The following is a 20,402-nucleotide window of genomic DNA, read 5'->3' as shown; positions in this document are numbered from 1 at the left end:
TTGCAGAGGCTCTGTTCAGTTTTTTTCTGTTGTTCAGATTGGATAATTTTCTATTGCTCTATCTTCTGGCTCACTGATTCTTTCCTCTGCCCCTTCATTCTGCTGTTGAGCACATCCACTGAGTTTTTAAATTTTGGTTATTGTATTTTTTAGTTCAAAAATTCCCATGTGTTTCTCTTCTCAATCGTCTCTTTCTTTACTGAGACTTTGTATTTATTTGCTAAGGCTTCCTATTTTATTCATGTGTTTCATATTCGTAATTGCTCATTGAAGTATTTTTATGATTCCTTCTTTAAAAGCTTTTTCAGATAATTCTCTGTCATCTTGGTGTTTGTATTTCGTTCAGTTTCAGATAGAATTTTTTAATTGAAACCTAGACATTTGGGGTACTATGAGACTGACTCTTATGTGTCTTTTGTTTTACTTGGTTTTCTCTGAAACACTGTGGTAGGGGGCCTCATTGCCTGGTGGGAGTAGAATTCTAGGTTCTCCACTCAGCCTCCATTGACATCTAAGTGTGGGATGGTCCTCGTCCTCATTACTGCTGGTCAGGGGTGGGGTGGGATTTCTGGCTGAGGGAGGGGTAGGAGTGCCTGATTACTTTCCAGCTGTTCCCCACCTGACCTCCAGTGACGCTAGGGAGTAATGAAAGCCCTGAATCTCTACTAGGCTTCCTCTCATACCACCCTGCTGGGGACGAGGAGGGATGCCTTGTTAATGCCATGTGGGAATAAAAGTCAAGGCTCCCCACGTGGGCTTTACTAACACCAACCAGTAGGGATGAAAGTACCAGTTCCCTCCTTGGCCCTCTCTGATACCATCCAGTGAAACATTTGTGGCACCTCTTTACAGCCTGGTAAGGGTCAAAGTCTAGGCTCCCCACTTGACCTTTGCTGGCATGGGTAGGGATGGGGCCGTGGTTTTTCCTGGGCTGTTTGCCTGGAGGAGAGCAGTTTACTGTTTGAAAGCCTTCCGTCTTGCTGAGGTGCCCTTTCCTAGTCCTGTGACTAGAGATAGCAGGCTTTTGTTGTTGTTTTTTGTCTTTGCCTGTTAGCATTTCCAAATCTGGGACACACAGGACAAAAGGAGACCCAGGGAATTCGTCACCATGTTGTTCCTGGGTCCTGAGGTCCCTAGTTGGTTACCATCTGTGCACTCTTCAGGATTTTAAAAAATGTCCGTTTTATATATTAGTATACTGCCCAGTGTTTTTAGGTGTACTTAGTGGAAGAAATAGGGGAAAGTCCATCTACTCTGTTTTTGGAGGGAATTCTGTGCCCTCTGTCACTTAGGAAAGACTTGGACAAACTGTGCTTGCTAAGGTGGTAGGTATTTAGCGATGGTCACGTTTTAGTAGGAAATATTTTTTCCTGAAAAGAAAAGCTAAAATTAATAGGATTTCAGGTATTGGTGGGCTGGAGGATGTGTGTCAGGGGTGGCAGGACAGAGGAGTTAAACTTGGGGACAGAGCATCTCTCCTGGGTCTTGTGAAAACCCTAGCTGGTTCTTGCGGAGAAGCAGCCCCAGACGACACGGGGACCAGGGGGGCGGCTGCTTCACAACCCTGGCCAGAAAGTGTCCCCTCAGCCTTTCTGTGACACTTGGCATGCTGCCAAAGGGGAAAGAGAAGGAAAGCCACCCTTGGTTGGCTAAACATATATTCCTGTTTCACTGCAAGAGGCTGAATGATCTAAGTCAGCATAATCGGTTCCATGTGTTGGCCTTTGATAGTCCAGCCATGACTAGTTGCACCTTTGAAACAAGGCAGATCAGATGGTTCATGTTACGAAAGCCATAACCGGCATGGACTGTGTGCCTGTGCGGTGTTCAGCGTGCAGTGTTCTGCTCTGATCTCTGAGAGAAGGAGGTGTTGTAACCTGTCTTCCATCACAGATGAGACTGAGTCTCAGAAGGACAAGGGACTGGCATCTGGCCTGTGGGACCGAACTCAGGCATCAGAGTTCTTGTCCTTCCCAGGCTCCCAAGCCACATGGATTCTAAGCATCAGGGCTAAACCCTCAGGAGCCCCCCGCCCCCCCCAAGATTTGGGCCACCGGATGGATGCATTCCCTAATTCTCTAGGAATTAGGTCTGACCCTAATTCCTCTAGAATCACTGGAGGAGATTTTTTCTACATTCTTTTTTTTTTTTTTTTTTTTTTTTTTTTTTTTTGCGGTACGCGGGCCTCTCACTGTTGTGGCCTCTCCCGTTGCGGAGCACAGGCTCCGGACACGCAGGCTCAGCGGCCATGGCTCACGGGCCCAGCCGCTCCGCGGCACGTGGGATCCTCCCGGACCGGGGCACGAACACGCGTCCCCTGCATCGGCAGGCGGACTCTCAACCACTGCGCCACCAGGGAAGCCTGGAGGAGATTTTTAAAAATCCCGATGCCTAAGCTGCACTGCTGGCCGGTTAATTGAAGCTCCGGGTGAAACCTAGGCATCAGAACTTTAAAAGCTTCCCTAGAGATCCTGATCTGCTGGTTTTGAAAGCATGGTGGAGAGTTAGAAAATGATGGGGAAGAGTCCGTCGCAGTCTGCTGGGGAAGCTTCTTTTGCAAAGCACTTCTATCAAGAAACAGTCAAATGCTCAAGTCAGAAAGTGGGGTGCAGGCTGAAGCGGGTTATGGGGGGGCTGCCTAAAGCCCTTTGAGTTCCTTGGAGCTTCTACTGCTGAAGTGTGTGCACAAGGCCAAGCAGTGGGGAGAGGCAACCTGTGGGGCTCCAGTATTTTTTTTTGGAGCCAATGCATTAGGGGGCCAGGGAAAGTGAGGACTCACCCTGATAATCATGGGTTTGGCGCAGAGGCCTGAGCCCCCGCACATCCTGCAGGTGAGGGCACAGAGAGCTTGGGTAGCTTGCTTGGTGTGTTGGGGTCCCTGTTGGCCCCTCTACACCCCTTCCTCATCCTGCTCTATGCCCCAGGAGGCCAGCCTAGCGGGAGGGCGACAGGTGAACTCCCTGGGCTCTGGCTCCAGCTGGTTTGTGCTAATGGATACTAAGTTGCATTTACTTAGCTAAGTATAACCCACGTAGGCATTGTTTATCTGAAATCCAAGTGTAACTGGGGCATCCCGTTTTTTATCTGGCAACCCGGTGCCCGCCCACTGGAGCCTGTGTAGAAAATCTGACTCGCCAACACCATGTTTTATACCAACCCCACTTTTTACCCTGTGCAGGCAATCTCAGTGGTTCACTGTCACCTCTGCTTTTTTCTGCTGAGGCTGTGACCCCTCCAGGCACAAGCAACCCACCAATTACTCCCCCTTCTTTCCGTAAAGCCCCTGCTGGGGCCCTTTCCCTCAGGTCAGCTCTCGGTTTCTGCCTGCACTTTTCCTGCACTAGGTGCATTTATCCCATGATTGGCCCTTCTTTTTAATTCTCTCCAAGTGGCGGAGTGCTGTGCACTCAAGTTAATTTTTACCATTTACAATTTGGGGACAATCAGGTCAGGTGATTTCAGGTTGAAGGGTTTTTAAAATATGTCCTCTCATTCAGTGTTGCTACGCTTTATCAACTGAGAATCCTTTGCGTTTGCATAAAGTGAAATGATTCTAAGTAGACAGTTTCTGCTTGTTCTGGGTTTGGCCTCAGCCATCTTCATGGGTGAGAGGAGGAGTTTTTAACCAAGTGACAGCAGAGCGCCCACGGACACGATTCAAACATCGGCCTGGGGGGCACACATGGAATAGGGGGGGCTCTGGCCCACATAACAGCCCTTTCTCCTGGCGGGGGGGCCGACACAGGGTGTGACAAGGGAGAGGGACAGGGAGTAGACGCAAACAGGATTCCAGATGCCAAAAAGCTTTTTCTGTAAACTGCAAACCTACCCCACAATGGGGCCTTTCTCCTCCCAACCGCTGGGGCCTGCATGATAGCAGATCCCACCGAGGGCAGCGAGACTGAGGAACCCTTAGTGCCTGGGCCAAAGTGCAGCCTCCTGCTCCGCGGTGGGGAGCAGAGAACCCCTAGGAGTTCAATGATAAGTCCTCTCTCTTGCAGCCTCCTCTGGGTCTCCGGATTTTGAGGCTGAACTTCAGAGAGCTCGGCTCATGTCCCCAGCTGTTCTGTTGTCTGAGAAGGAGTAGGAAGAGCCCGGGTGTGGGTCCCACTGGCTGGCACTTCATCCCTGCTGTTTTTTGTTTTGTTTTGTTTTGTTTTTGCGGTACGCGGGCCTCTCACTGTTGTGACCTCTCCCGTTGCGGAGCACAGGCTCCGGGCGCGCAGGCTCAGCGGCCATGGCCCACGGGCCCAGCCGCTCCGCGGCATGTGGGATCCTCCCGGACCGGAGCACGAACCCGTGTCCCCTGCATCGACAGGCGGACTCTCAACCACTGCGACACCAGGGAAGCCCAGCCCTGCTGTTGTTTGACCCATCCGGCCAAGGTGCTTCTGGTCCCTTCCCAGGTCTTCGGGGTAGTAAAGCAGGCTGATGGCCCATAACACCAGCCTGCACTCTCCCTCCCGCTCAGCTGCCACCCTGCCCAACCCTCCTTTTGCCACTTGGAGGGACTCCAGGGTCAGGGAGGCGGCATAAGGCTGCCACTCCACCTACTACCCCGGGACCTGCAATTTCAGCAGCCACTGCTTCCTTTATCCACCTGGGCTGTGATCCTGAAGCTTCAATAAAAATCTAAAGGAGCTCATGCTGGGAAAGAGTGGTGAAGACCCGCCCTGGAGAGATTCCTTAGAGCTCTCTTTTCTGGTTGCATCAATGCCCACTTAACAGAAAGGACTGGGGGGGGTCGCAGTCTGCTGGCGAAGCTTCTTTTGCAAAGCACTTCTACCAAGAAGAAGTCAAATGCTCAAGTCAAAAAGTGGGGTGCAGGCTGAAGGGGGTTACTTCACAGACTTGAAGTAAGCTTTTTCCTCTCATTCATGGGTGGCAATTATGTTGCTGCAGTGTTGCCATTCTCTATGCGTTGTCTAAGACACACCTTACCCGTTAGTCCCAGCACTCAATCCCACAAGGCTCAGAAATTCCTCCTTCGTGTGCTCAACAGGCCGGGTTCAGATGCAGGCCAGTCACAGCCGCAGCTGGTCAGCAGCTGGTGTCTGTGGAGGCCCTGATCATCTGATCGTCTTCTCCCACCCCGCCAGGTACTTCTATCCTCGCAGGGGGTCAGAGCGTGACACAGCTTTCCTGAGGTCATGGGTCAGGCATCCAGGGACTGGGTGGGCCTTGGCTCTCTAACCACAGAGTTGCTGGCCAACCCCCAAGCATCACTGCCCACCAACCCGCCTGCCAGCATGCACGCTCAGCGAGCACTCAGCAAATATTCATGGTTTAAGGGTGGGATGTGCTACTTGATCACACAGAAAATAGCTTACTTTTAAAAATTTATTTTATTGACGTATAGTTGATTCACAATGTTGTGTTAACTTTCTGCTGTACAGAAAAGTGACTCAGTTATACATATATATATACGTTTTTCATATTCTTTTCCATTATGGTTTATCACAGGATATTGAATATAGATCGCTAGGCTATACAGTTGGACCTTGCTGTTTATCCATTCTATATATAATAGTTTGCATCTGCTAGTCCCAAACGCCCTCCCAATCCTTCCTCCCCCGCCTGTCCCGTGGCAACCACAAGTCTGTTCTCTATGTCCTTGAGTCTGTTTCTGTTTTGTAGATATGTTCATTTGTGTCATATTTTAGATTCCACATATAAGTGGTATCATATATTTGTCTTTCTCTGACCTGCTTCGCTTAGTATGATAATCTCCAGGTCCATCCATGTTGCTGCAAATAGCATTATTTCATCCTTTTTAATGGCTGAGTAATGTTCCATTGTACATACGTACCACATCTTCTTTACCCATTCATCAGTCGATGGACACTTAGGTTGCTTCCATGTCTTGGCTATTGTGAACAGTGCTGCTGTGAACATAGGGGTGCGTGTGTCTTTTTGAATTAGAGTTCTCTCCGGATACATGCCCAGGAGTGGGATTGTATGGCAGCTCTGTTTTTAGTTCAGAAAATAGCTCCTTCCCTAGCATCCCCTCATTGCCCAGTTTTGAGTCTAAGAGGCTGTGGTCCTCGGTATCTGCCCCACCGCAGCTGCAGGTGGTTGGGGGAGGAGATGCTGCTGCAGAGGCCTGGCTACAGTCCCACCCCAGTCCCACTCCGAGCCACAGCAGTGCCCCTGCCCGCGTCACACCCATTTATTCTCTAGGTGTTCGCTGCATATCAGCTCCGTGCCAGGCATCAGGCTGGGTTCAGAGGATACCGCCTCCAGCCTTCAAGGAAGCTGCAGGCAAATTTGTTCAGAAAAACAAGGCAAACCTCAAACAATGGACCATAGGTCTAATCACTTTATTCGCTGGCTGAAGAAACATTTGCTAATCATATCCCACGGGCCTGTCCCCGTGCTGAGCACTGGAGGAAGATGATGGTAACACAGTCCTTGTCTTTATGAAGCTGGCCTTGGAATCTGGTCAAGGCCCGGGTGGTCATTGGAAACACAGGGGCGCACAGCAGGGGCGCTCCACGACCAACTCCAGGACTGGATGGATGTGGCCCCCTGGGGTGGGCCAATGAACTGCTGGAACGGGTGGACAGCTGCTCTTGGACCTGAGTGGGAGGCCATTTATCCAAGTTGTTCAGCTGCATTTGCTTGTGAGGCCAAACTTCCCACTTTAGCTGCTGTCCCGTCCACATGACAAGATACCCGTGAAAGAAGATGGGAGTGAGGAAGGGAAGGGGGAGATTTCTCGTGAATTCCAGCGGCAGCCTGCTTTTCCACGTGTGCCATGGAGGGAGGACCAAATTCTCATTAAGTCTCTGGCTGTGGGCTTCTAATACACCTCTGACTCTGGCTAAAAACATTGTCTCCACGGTGGGGATCATCCAACAGGCCCACCACGTTTGCTTTTGTCATCTTGAAAATGAACTAACAAGAACACATTAATAAAAAGTAAAAGTTTAAAAAATTTTGGGGCTGATCGCATCCTCCTACCGTCACTACCTCCCCCCGCCAACAAAATAATTTTAAAGTCTTCCACTTCCGTGAGGAAAAACAGGGGGAGGGAGATTATACAACCGAAGTAGTCAGAACACTGAAAAATTAGCAGCTTAAAATGTAATTTCTATTTGATCATTGCCCTGACTTTGGGGTCCAGAACCTTGGAATGGTTTTCATCTTGCCTTTTCCCGCATTTTCCGTATTCAGTCAACGCCCCCACACACGGCTGGCGAGGTTATGCACTGCACAGCACATACTGTAAAGCACCGTTTACACTGAAGACTATGCGGATGGCAACACCCCAGCCCAGCCCCACTCCTTGCCAAAGCTGTGCGGTGAGAACCTCACCAAGCATGCGTGGTTGTTCAGCCCTCAGCGTCAACCCCTGTAGATCAGCAGTTCCCAAGTACTGGGCCATGGCAGGTTTTACTGATACAAAGAGAAAGTAATAGAAGTAATAATGGCTAATGTTTACTGAGCACTTACTATGAGCCAAACATAGTAATGACTCCTTTATTCCTAACTGCAACCCTGTGGGACACCATTATTACATCCCCATTTTCCCTGTGGGGGCCACACTATCCAAGCCATGGCCAGGATAAAGCTGCCAGGTATCCACTCCTGAGAACTTCCCTGTGTTACGCCCTTCCTAAACATTTGGCGTCAAACTGACGTATCTTTTTTTTTTAATACATATATTTTTTAATTATTGAAGTATAGCTGATTTACAGTATTGTATTAACTAATGCTGTACACCAAAATGATTCAGTTATACCTATATATACATTCCTTTTCATATTCTTTTCCATTATGGTTCATCACAAGATACTGAATATAGTTCCCTGTGCTACACAGTAGGACCTTGTGGGTTATCCATTCTGTATGTGGTGGTTTGCATCTGAAACCGACCTTTCTTTTTGACATGGTGGCGATACTCGAGGACGCTTTTGGGATCAGCCCCTCTTCTCTTTCCTGCATCCTTCCTGCTACTTCCGTAGTTAAGGCTCCGATACCTTCCTGCCGTGTTTCCTACGTCCTGGCCTCCTCCTTCCTGCTCCTCTTCCTCCCCTCTCAGGCAGATGTCCACGCCCCGGTCAAGCACGGCTCTGATCTCCCTCCGGTGCTCAGAAACCTTCCAGGAATCCGTATTCCCTCAGTGGGGATTCGGGGCTCTCCACGTTCAGCCTAATTTCACTGTATCTCTCCTTTTTCTCCTAGCACAGAAGCACCACCCTGCAGCTAAACTGGTGTTCCCAAACTATTAGGGCCTCTTCCTTTCACTCCAGTTTTCCACCACCTCTGCCCCTTGAAACCCTGTCACTCCTCCCCTACCCCTCCTTCAATTCATGCCCTTACCTGTTCATTCAACAAACCTATTTTGAGCACCTCCGAGTCAGCCCGGCAGGGGAGAAGGAGTTGAATGAGCAATTGCAGATGTTACAAAGGGGAGGGCCTCAGCACCTGACCTGGGAGGTTTAACTAGACAGGGTGGTGGTGGGGAGATCAGGGAAAGCCTCCCACGAGCACACAGTTAGCTGTGTCCCCTCCCCGCTTTAACTCCTGGGATGCTCTGCCGCCCCTCTCCTGGGGCAAGTGCCTTTCCGTATCGCATTAGACAGTCACAGCAAAGCTTAGACCTGGAGGTGCTATTATATAAATATCTGTTGGCAATTAAATCATACTACCAGCTTCTGGCAAATGAAATTGTGGAGATCAGTTATCTTTTAAACCATCCATAGTGATTACAGGGTTTCGCTGCGCCCCAGTTTCAGTGATGTCACCTGACTGGGTGGCTTTGCCGTTAGTTCGTTCAATGAGCAGCTCATAGTAAACTAAAGCTTATACCCCAAACTATAACCAGAGGTTATCTTGCGTGGTTGGGATTACAAAACAGGTTTCCATTTTATACTTTCTGTGCTCCCATAAATATTTGAATTTTTTACAACAGACCTGTGTTAACTTTATAATTAGAAATGCTCAGTTTTTTAAAAAAATATTTATTTATTTGGCTGCATCGGGTCTTAGCAGCGCCGTGCGGGAACTTTCATTGCGGTGCGCGGGCTCTTCCTTGCGGCGTGCGGGGCTTCTCTCTAGTTGTGGCAGGTGAGCTCCAGAGTGTGCGGGCTCAGTAGTTGTAGCACGTGGGCTCTCTAGTTGTGGCTCACGGGCGCCAGAGCGCACAGGCTTAGTTGCCCCGCCGCATGTGGGATCTTAGTTCCCCAGCCAGGGGTTGAACCTGTTTCCCCTGCATTGGAAGGCAGAGTCTTACCACTGGAGCACCAGGGAAGTCCCAGGAATGTTCAGTGTTTTTAAGGAAATTAAACAAATCAAAGGAAGCATCATTTGCTTCTCCCACTCTACTTTTTTGCCTTATATGTAACACACAACAAAAAAAAAGTTATTTGGACAAAACCCCTGACTCCCCACCTCAAGAAATAGGAAAGACTGCAGGTACGTTTCCCTCCAAGAGGCAGAGGTGAATTGTAAGTGCTTTGAAGCCTGTAGAAAAAGAGTGTTCTGAGGAGGGTCTGCAGGCATAAGATAAATAGCCAGAGCAGCCGTTACTGCAGAAGGGACCCCCCCAAATCAGACAAGATGGGGAGCATCCATTACTGCAGAAGGGACCCGCAAATCAGAGAAGATGGGCTTCACCTCTTCCTACCATTCCCGTACATAAAGTTTGCCTGGCGTGGGGAGGACAGGAGAGGCAGGGGCCCCTCTCTGCAGAATCACCCTGACCCCTCCAATCCTTGGAATAAATCACCACTCCCATCACAGCACACTAATCTGTCTGGACGACTGAGCTCAAGGCCAGCCAGCAGCCGACCCACAAAGCCCTCCCCCAGAGCCTGCAGAGAACCCCTGCACTCCCAGCGCCCCCGAGACCTCAGCCTCAAGGACAAGCAATGAGCTCTCCCTGGTTTCTTATAGTGAAACCTCTTGTCCTCCAACCTGGCATTCACCCCAGACGCAGTTCCCAAATGCGGCAACTGTGAGAGTTGACCTGGTGGGGGAGAGCTGGATGGAGAGGACTCCCTGGCAGGAGCCCCGGCCCTCCATTAAGGGATAAGTGTGGTCCAGAGTGACCTGCAGGGAGGAAGCCAGAGGTATAAATTCTCAGACCCCCGCTTTTGCCCCCAAATCTGCTTGTACCTCCATCCACCCAATAAGTACTTAACTGAATCCTTATACTCAAAAAATTTTTTTAAGATTTTTTTTTTTTTGATGTGGACCATTTCTCAAGTCTTTATTGAATTTGTTACAATATTGCTTCTGTTTTATGTTTTGGTTTTTTGGCCGCGAGGCACGTGGGATCTTAGCTTCCCGACCGGGGATTGAACCTGCAGCCCCTGCACTGGAAGGCAAAGTCTTAACCACTGGACCGCCAGGGAAGTCCCTATACTAAAAATTACTTGTTGTTTACCTGAAATTCAAGTTTAACTGGGCGTCTTTTGTTCTTATTTGCTAAGTCTGCACCCCCTGCACACGCACACGCAGGAGCGCAGGAGGGTGTGACGTCCTGAGCATGGCAGGAGGCATGAGGCGCCTTGAGCAGGCATGGGGCACCTCTGTGTAGCCCCGGTCACTCACCCACAAGATGCCAGCCTGTGTATCTCCTCCCTGCCTGTCTCACCACCCGTGGTCAACGTATTTGAATAAATTACAACTAGTATAGAATGTACGTTCCAAAAATGCCATTAAAACTAAAAGTACAGGGCTTCCCTGGTGGCGCAGTGGTTAGGAGTCTGCCTGCCAATGCAGGGGACACAGGTTCGAGCCCTGGTCCGGGAGGATCCCACATGCTGCGGAGCAACTGAGCCCGTGCGCCACAACTACTGAGCCCGCGTGCCACAACTACTGAAGCCCTCGCGCCTAGAGCCCGTGCTCCACAACGGGAGAGGCCACTGCAATGAGAGGCCTGCGCACCGCAACGAAGAGTAGCCCCTACTCGCCATGACTAGAGAAAAGCCCACATACAGCAACGAAGACCCAACACAGCCAAAAAAAAACAAAAAAAAAACTAAAAGTACAATGATGTGAGCCTATATTTTTAGAAATTCTTGTGGGTCGGATGAAATCAAAATATTTCCAGGTCTATTCCTGCAGGCAAGCATTTTGCTGGAAGCTCCAAGTCATTCTATAGCTGGTGACATAAGCACATGTTGATTTTTTTTTCCCCCATGCTTAGGGTGGGTCATGCTGAGGCACAAGAATTGTAACCTCGCCCCTTTGTGACCAGCAGCAGGCTTTGCAAGACTGTTGGCCAAGCATAGTCTTGTGACTGAGCAGACAGTAGGAAGGTGATCTCAGGCTCCATCACCTGCCTACCGTGCTGGTGAGATGGGTATGAGGGATTTGGAATAAGTCACGAATTTCAAAAAATGGGTGAGGGTCTTCCCTGGCGGTCCAGTGGTTAAGACTCCGTGCTTCCAATGCAAGGTGCGCGGGTTCGATCCCTGGTTAGGGAGCTAAGATCCCACATGCCACGCAGCGCGGTGGCCAAAAAAAAAAAAAAAAAAAATGGGTGAAGTGGTCCAAAGATACAAACTTCCAGTTATAAAATAGGTAAGTCCTGGCAATGTAATGGAGTTAATGCTGACTGTAGTTAATAGTACTGTATCATATATTTGAAAGTTGCTAAGAGGGTAGATCTTAAAAATTCTCATCACAAGAAAAAGAAGTGTCTCACTGTGTGTGGTGATGGATATTAACTAGACTTATTGCAGCGATCATTTGGCAAAATATACAAGTATGGAATCACTGCATTGTACACCTGAAACAAATATGTTATATATTTATCAATTATGTCTCAATTTACAAAAAGAAAAAATTTTGATGGGGGCATTATATTTCTTACGTATTCCTTCGAAAGAAGGAAGTAAGCGAATGAATGAACTTGTAAAAGAGAACATTCACACTATTCGTGTGTGTCAAATAAATTCCGCTCATGCTTTCTGAGGACATTCAGGATGCCCGTTACTCTCTCGTCATGGCCCATTAAGTTGGGGACCAACCTGGAAAACTCCATTATTTAAAAAGCTAAAAATCCAATCTTCTGTTTTGCAGCTGTCGCTGAGGTGAGCGAAGAAACCAAGCCCAACCCGCTGTTCCCCGTATCTTTCCCGAGAAGCCTGCAGACTGACCACACACCATTTTCCTTTCCTCACACCAGTGGGTTCCAGCCCACCTCCATGTTTCCACCCATCCAGCCTGGAAGACCGCACACCGGAAATGCAGCCCTTCCCGGAGTGACCTCTGCCAGGTCCACCTCCCTACCGCCTCTTGCATTTAATCACACGGTTGGCCACATAATACTTTCTGAACACAAAGATGTCAAGTTTAATTGCTCGATCAACATACCTAATATATACCAGGACAGTGCAGCTATTTCTTGGTGGAAAGATGGGAAGGAATTGCTGGGAGCCCATCATGCAATTACTCAGTTTTATCCAGATGATGAAGTTACAGCAATCATCGCTTCCTTCAGGTAAGTGTTCTTTCTTCCTTTCTTTTAAAATGTTGCTACGCTTTTGCTCATTCAAAAGCAAAAGGCTTGTAAAGAAATAACCGCCTTCTGTTTTCTGTGTTAGCAACCCCACTGGTCCATTTAGAGTGTAGATTAATAGCTGATTGTATTGCTGATTTCTTTCCTATTGGCTTTTGGCCCTACTGGAACTCTTGGTGATCAAATGCTCTTCCCAGCTGGCCTGTAAGTCCTGTCAAGGCCTGCTGGACTCAAGAGCTCTCCCAGCGAGTGAGAACAGTGTTCTCACCTGGCAGGAGGAGACATCTAACTCACCAGGTGGGCGTGGAACTTTCACGTGAAACAAGGCAGCCCTCCACCCCTTTCGTTTGCCCTATCTCCTCTCCCTTCTGCCTCTCCCAGCACCCCCTGCGGCTGCAGATCCTGGTACTGATGTTCCCCTCCTGTTGGGGTAGGAAGGAGGCAGAGAGTGTGAAGTCTGGGGAATTGAGACAGATCTTCGGCCACGTGGCTCACCATCTCAGCATTCCACTTTGTGTTGTCAGGGGCAGGCCCAGTGAGTTGGAGTGAGTGAGAAGGATAAGCCAGGCCAGGACATAAACCTGGAATAATCCATCGTCCCAAGGATTGAGTCCTCATATACCGCAGATACTGGAGACAGTGAGACAGCTGCTTCTCTTCTCACCGTCCCTGTTCAGTCTCTACTCTTTCCTCTTAGCCAGGAGGGGGTTTGTTTGTTTGTGTTTACATCAGGACTTCCTGGCATGTACAGTTTTAGAATTAGGTGGACTGTGGTCACTAAAGTTTCAAAATGAATTCGGAGCCCGGCAGCGTTGACTCAAGAGGCTTTTCTCTGGGATTCCTCCGCTCCGAGTGGAGCCCTCTTTGATCTGCTGTGTTTTCACTTTCTCCAACCTGATGTTTGGGCCTCTTCCAGACTGTGTCATGTCTTCTGGTGAATCATTGTGTGTTTCCTTTTCAGAGAACCACCTCGGAGTTACCATAGACCTGATGACTCCAGTTAGAGTTTAGTGTGTCAACACATTCATAAGATGACCCCCCTTTCTAGCGTTTTCCAAGTTATCTTGGTCACCATCAAGGAAAAGAAAACAGTTTCCGCATTTCCCGTTGGTCGATTTAAACTCTGGCTGGGTCTCTCGGGCTGCCATTCTCCACCAGTGTCAAGACTCGGGTGTCTTGGCCAGGACTCTATTTTTTTCTCCATCAACTACAAAACACAGATGTTTTGCCATTATATAGACACAGCTTCTGATGAGAGAACTAAAATCACCATTTCATAATGAATAAGGTTTAAAGGCTTATAGAGACAAAAAGCTGGCACATTGGTCTCACCCGGGGTCATTTAGGAGGAAAGCGCAGCCTTGCTCTCTGGGCTGCGAGTCCCAAGTGGGGGTCCTGCCACCGGCCCCCATGAGACCATGGGTGAGCCGCTGCATCTTCCCTGGTCTTCTTGCCAAGAAGATGGGTTTGGACCGCCTGACTGGCAGCTCTAGGTGTGCTCTAAGGGGCCATTAGATATTCAAAAGATTTGGAGAGTTTTTAAACTTAGCCAGTGTCTTATTCTGAACTGATGTTTTTAGAGTTCAGAAGGTGACTGGGTGATATTTTGAGAACTTTAGAGAAAAATGTATACTTTTGCATGTATTCGGCTGAACTCTCATAAACTCATTTGGAAGAGAAAAAAATCTTATGTGACCTCCCAACTAAGCAAATTTAGTGATCAGAATTCTTGCAAAGGATGGACACTCAGCTGAACTGAGTAATATCTGGAACAGCACTGAGTCCACCACTAGAATATTCTTCAACTTTATTAATGTACAGGCAGCACTGTAGCTGTGGGTGATTCAGTGAAGTAAATTATAGTGACTTGATCAAGATTATCAATATTTGTGTAATTTCTTCCCGAGAGAGAAGGATGTTGGAGACCCTAATGTGATGTCTTTTATATGAGGACCCTGAGGTCCTTAAGAGTAGGGTGTCTTGCCCAGGATCACTAGATAGTAAGCTGGTCATCCTTAACCAGGGAGCCTGATATGCACGCCTGCAGTATCCTCTCTTCTCAAATCTTCACGGGCCCTAAGGAAATCCACTCTGGTTCCCAGAAACAGTGAAGAGTTAAACACTAGTTCTAGGTTTTCAGTGGATGCCATTTTATCAGGAATTCGTTAGCCTGCACTTTTGCTGGAGTTGCCACTAACAGGACCCGCATGGACCACGTTTATTCAAGGGAATGTGCAAAAGATAGATGTCTGTATACAGGCAGGGGTCAGAGGAACTATAAAGAAAAACACAAAGTATTTTAAGTTAGATCACGGAACCATTCTTCTATAAGGTGTTATTATAATAAAGGACAGAATGGACATGAATTTTGAAATGATCAGGTCTCCGGATTGGGGAGTCCACAGTTTGCACCTGCACTTGTGCTTTAAATACGAAGCAGCTGTGAGCTGCTGAAGCCTGGCGGGATTTGTGGATGCTGCATTGAACTCTCTTAGCCTGATATTGGTTCATGTTTTCTCTTTCATATCATGCAGACCCTTGGCTCCTACCCACCCCACACCTAAACTCCCAAACACCTCATTCTAAAAATTAGGGTTAGTCAGGCTTCTGGTCTTTGATCCTAAAACAAAACCTGTCCTGGTTGAAGGTGTAGTTTAAGAGGCGTGCAGATTTAAAGCACTGGAACTTCCATCTCTGTTATTCCTTCCCCTCTACCTCACAGTGGCCATCATAAGTGCTTTCCTTTCCAAAGGAAGGAAAGAATGGGATAAGTAGTTTACACTAAGGAAAGCTTTACCATTCACTGGTGACATCATTTTGGACACAAGGAATAGAGATTTCTTTTTCAAATCACAACACAGGCAACTGCCCACTAGTTATAAAAAAAGCATTTTTGAGTTATTTTAATAGTTATATATGTATCTTGTTGTCATAGTTAAATATATATTTTATTAAATACTTGGAAGATACCAAACAAGTACAGAGGAGGAAACTATGGCCCACAACCCCGAGAAAACTTTTCCAAGCGTATAGAACTCATAAGATGCTTGAAATCAAATAAGTATTTTATTACATAGATGCATGTCTTATTTCATGCACTTATCATTGTATGATGAACATTTATCTATATTACTAAACGTCTTCAAAATATTTTAATGGCTGTGATATGCCACTGTAACTTGCTATTGTAAAACAGATTCATTTATAGAGAGTGCAAATGAAATTATAAAGGGAAAATGTTAAAAATTATTTTCAAAATGCCAAGGCTGGTGGCATACACAAGGGAAGAAGTAACTGATGTGGGACTTCAAATCCAGATGCCCTCCTGAGCTGGGTCTATCCTATGCTAATAGTTCACGTTTCACTTAGATGTCTATTATTATTGATAGAGTCGAGTCATCTTTCATTAATGGGTGTAGGAAGCATTCAGTGTCTGCTAGTAGGTTGGAGTATTCTTAACTGACAGCTTGGTGATGAATACTGAAAATCCACACCACCATCCCTACTTACCCCCCCACCCCTTGCATAGTCCTGGATGGTACCTCACTTGAAAGCAGTTGCTAGACTGTGGGACTTAGGTCACCAGGCTGAGCACCCCCCCTTGACACTCCAACCAGTATCCCGCCCCATCTACACCTGTTATCGGCTCCTCCAGCCCCAGGACCCTGCTTAGCCAAGAGCTTCCCCTGAGATCTCTAAAGGAGGGTGTAATTTGTGGGACATAGCTCTAAAATCTGGTATGGGGTGTCGAAAGCTCTCTCGCTTAGGTGGAAACACTCCCTCGTCAGGTAAAAGCCTCCCTCATCAGGAAGGCACCAGCCTTGAGATCAGAAGACTTGGGGAGACTCACCCTCAAGCAAAAACAAAAGCTGATTGATGTTCCTGTAAACTGACAGGCCCTGCAGATTTAGTTATTGGGTGATTTACGGAGAAGGGAAAGTATTTGATGTTTGTTTTCTTTGTAGTCTAGGTATTGCCAGTACTCTTAAATTCTGGCATCCTTCCCAGTAGCTAAAGCTAGAAGGATTTTACTTTCTTCCTACATTTTCTTGGTAAACATGCTAAGTAGGTAGTTTGGGTCCCTGCGGGCTCCTGGCGCCTGAGACGCTTGTGTTGGCGGGGCCCCCGCAGGCGCTGTGTGCTGAGACCCTTGCCACAGGCGGGGTGGGGTGCATCTGCCTGATGCCATGCTGGCTGTTCTTTATCCTGTGACCCCAAAATGGAATCGTGCATGAGAAATCAGCCAAACATCTAGAAAGTAAGAACCTAATTTGTTTAGCCAAACCATCAGCTGGAAAAGTTATTTTTAGCCACTGATCCCTGAGACTTTTGGACTTGCTTTATATTCAGACTTTCTTTCAGCTCAGGTTTTGTCCAAGATCCCTGAACTCAGGTGATCCATGGAATCCTGTCAGCGCCATTTGAACAATGGCAGGGTAAAACAGGATGCTTATCAGTGGGTCGTCTTTGTATTTCTTTTAAAAGTTTTTTTTCCGTTTTTCATGGGTGTTTTTTTTATTGTGGTAACATACACATAACATAAAACTTACCATTTTAACCCTTTTTGAATATCCAAGTCAGCGGCCTTGAGTACATTCACGTCGTTATGCCGCTGTCACCACCATCCACATCCAGAGCTCTTTCATCATCTCAAACTGAAACTCCACACCCATGAAACACTAACTCCCCGCTCCCCTTCCCCTCCAGCCCTCGGTAACCTCTATTCCACATTCTTTCTCTGTGAATTTTACTACTCTAGGCATTCATCCAATATTGGCCCTTGTTTATATGTCTTTTAAGAAGGCTTGAGAGCTTAGGTACTCCTTGCGAGCCATGTCTGAGCAGGCCAGCCTAGCTGTAATAGGTCTGAGGGCCAGAGAGATGCTGTGGGTCCTTGTAGGGTGCCCTGGGGCTACGTCAGCTGAGGGGATGCTGGTGTGATGGGCTTTTGCAGCTGCTGTCCCACCGCCATGGCTCACTCCAGGTGGTTCCTGTCTAGACGCTGTGGCAGAATCTGTGGTTTCTTTAGTCTTCCCCTGTTCAGATGTTTGACCAAAAGCCGATGGAACTCTTATACTTTTTTTTCAAGTGCCTACACATGGTAGAGTAGTCTAACTGTCCAAAAGTTATCTCTTGCATTCCAGCTCCCTGCTCTTTCCCAGTGGGGAGCTGAGGTGACCTATTTATTGTGTAGCTTTCCAGAGATATTCAGTCCATGAGTCGTGTGTGTGTGTACGTGTGCGTGTGGTGTGTGTGCATACCCGTGCCAGGCCCCAGCATGGTATGTTAATCTAATAGGGTACTACTCATAGCTGTGGTTAAATCAGTACCCAGAGTTCACAATTTTTGTGGCTATGGAAATGCTATTTTCAGCCGAATCATGTAGTCAACTGTAATTACATCATACTTCTTGTAGAGCTTTTTGATTTTCCTGAATTTAATAGTTTCCTTGCCTGTTGGTTCGCTGAATTGTCTAAGTTTCAATCACTCATTCTCCCCCCACGTTTTAAAGGAAAATATGCATCTCCTCTCAAAATGACCAAATTCTCAGGACTGGTGTTTTTCCTTGGAGGTGCCAGTTCTGGAGCTGTCCCTTTTCCTCCAGCCCAGACACGTTGCCCTCCAGGTCTGGGGTCTGGCTGAGTCAACTTTGCTCTCATTTTTGGGAGCCTCGTTCCTGCTGATTTCCAGCGTCTGTTCCCTGGAGCCCAGCTCCCCCTCTTCCTGGCTTTACCCTGTCACCTTGGCATGGAGCCCAGCCTCCACTCACTTGCTGGGCCCTCATGTGTCTGAAAATGCCATGTTTTTCCTACCTCCACCTTGAGGTAGTTTGGCCAGATACAGAATTTAAAAGGAAAATAATTTCCTGCTGTCATCTTGAAATCATTGCTCTGTTTCCTTTTTGCTCTCAGAGTTGTTCTTGAGAAGCATGATGCTTTTCTGATTGACTCGTTAAATTACCTGCTTTTCTTTTCTCTGGAAGCTTTTGCGGGGGGGGGGGGTCTCCACTTTGTCTTAGAGGTGTGACATTGCCTGGTGAAGCCCCTTGGTGGGTCTTTTCTCTCTCGCTGTGCTGCCCACCTAGGTGTCAGGTTAGGAAAGACCCGTATCTCCAGTTCTGGACATTTTCTTGAATGATGCCTCCCTGCTCCCCTTTCTGTGTTTTTTCTGGAACTCCTTACTAAGTCATCGTCCGAATGCCTAGGTTGCTATTCTGAGCTCAGAGCCTTTCCTGCTGTTCCTGCGGGGGAGAGGGAGGAGACTGGGGAACCAGTCGCCCATCTCCAGTCCCACCCCACACGCTGCCTTCATCCTGGGAGCCTTTACGTGATGTCTAGAAAGCAACAAGAGAATTATTTGTGAAAAACATTTCCTGTGCTATAGGTAGGATGGATCTGGACTTGCTAATTAACGCAGGCACGTTGTCCTTTTCACCCAGTGATGCTAAATCCTGCCTGACGCGAATGAGGAAAGACCAAGTTTTGATCACGTTCCCTTTGCATTCTCCTGCTTTACTCCTAGTCTGAATTTTCCTTGCTGGCTAGTTGAAGGTACTCCTGGACTTTTTTGTGTGGTCTGACTGCTGCCACCGAAGGTATGCTGCTCCACGGTTATTCGTGCCTGCTGGTTTCTTGGGTTCCCGGCGAGCTGTGCATCCCTGGGCTGGGTGCGGTCCCCCTGGGGATGTGCCCTGCCTCCCTCTCTGGCCTTCACTTCCTCTCTGGTCCCTGGCTCACTGAGTCATGCAGCAAGACTGCTACAGCACCGGGGTCCCAGGCCGTGGGACCAGAGCCCAATCTTCCGAGGGCGTAGGTGTCCTCAGCCTGTCAGATCTCATCGTCTGCTGCATCCAGCCCCTCCCTGAGTCTTGCCTCAAGAAAATGTTGCTTCTTGTAAAGTGAACTAGTGAAATGAGTAGAAAGGATCCTCTCTTCAGTAGCCGTAACCTTGGTTTCCCTTGGAACTGCTAAGACTAGACTGGTCAGCCGTGCAGAATCTGCAGGAGCTGCTGAAAGCCACGTGGTACCTACCATCCAGCCTCTAGGTGTTACCCGCGATGGGCAGTGCATCATCCTAGACGCCTGCTCCCCTCCCTCTTTCTTCAGCCCCTTCCTGTCACCTTGATATCCTGGCAGATTCTAGGGGAGGCGTCAGCTAGCCTGTTATTTGGAGATATTTGTCCTGTGAGGTCTCTTTCCGTCTTTTCCTGGTGACCTCTAGGCATTGTGACATTCAGCTCCTGCCCTAAAGCATGGAGAGACCAGCCTTTCCTTTACCGCTGCATCCTCCCCAAGTCCAACAGTCATTCTTCAGGTGCATTCCAGAATTCTATCGCTCCTACATAAGAATGAGGGGAGAGGAGAAGACAGAGTATTACCAGTCAATGGGGCACTGCTTAGATTGGCACATCAGGAAATGCAGGGGACAGGGGACAGTCACACTGCTGGATCCTGAGACCATTAAGGAGGTGATGTTAACCCAAGCAGCTCTGGTCCTCCGACTTCTGACTGATGCCGTTCTTGATGTGTACTTTCGTTACTCTGTTTATCATAGGCTAATAGGGGTCTGCAGAATGGTATTGTCGGGAGAAGCGGTATTTACCGTGTCCAGTGTTTGTTCTGAAAACCGTGGCTTCTAGAGGCCAGGGACCCTTCACTGCTGCCTGTCAGCTCCTGATGGTGACTGGGCTTTGTTAATAAAGCTGCCCCTGGTCCAGGATGGGACCCCTTCTGACCTTGCCAGCTTCCTGGTCTCTTTTAAGCCTTAAAGCCTTAGCCCTTGACAGGTTGAGGACAGATTTTGTTTTGCTTTGGGATAAACTAGTCATATGGGGGAACAAGCTGCTAGGAAGGCAGGTGGACCCCTCCACGTTTTTCTTCTTTTTTCTTTTTCCTTCATTCACAGTCTTCTTGGTTGTGTCTGATGT

General features: G+C 48.0%; 1 protein-coding gene across 1 annotated transcript in view; it reads left to right on the top strand.

Annotated features, from left to right (window-relative positions):
- Window positions 1–20,402, top strand: part of MERTK (MER proto-oncogene, tyrosine kinase) — a 126,525-nt gene that overhangs the window by 12,287 nt on the left and 93,836 nt on the right. The window contains exon 2 of the mRNA XM_024129837.3: window positions 12,037–12,457. Within this exon, the coding sequence (XP_023985605.1) occupies window positions 12,037–12,457 (421 nt within the window). The remainder of the gene's footprint in view (window positions 1–12,036; window positions 12,458–20,402) is intronic.

Source organism: Physeter macrocephalus, chromosome 12 (genome assembly GCF_002837175.3).
Source record: "Physeter macrocephalus isolate SW-GA chromosome 12, ASM283717v5, whole genome shotgun sequence".
Classification (NCBI taxonomy): Eukaryota; Metazoa; Chordata; class Mammalia; order Artiodactyla; family Physeteridae; genus Physeter; species Physeter macrocephalus.
This window is presented reverse-complemented; position numbering and strand designations above follow the sequence as displayed.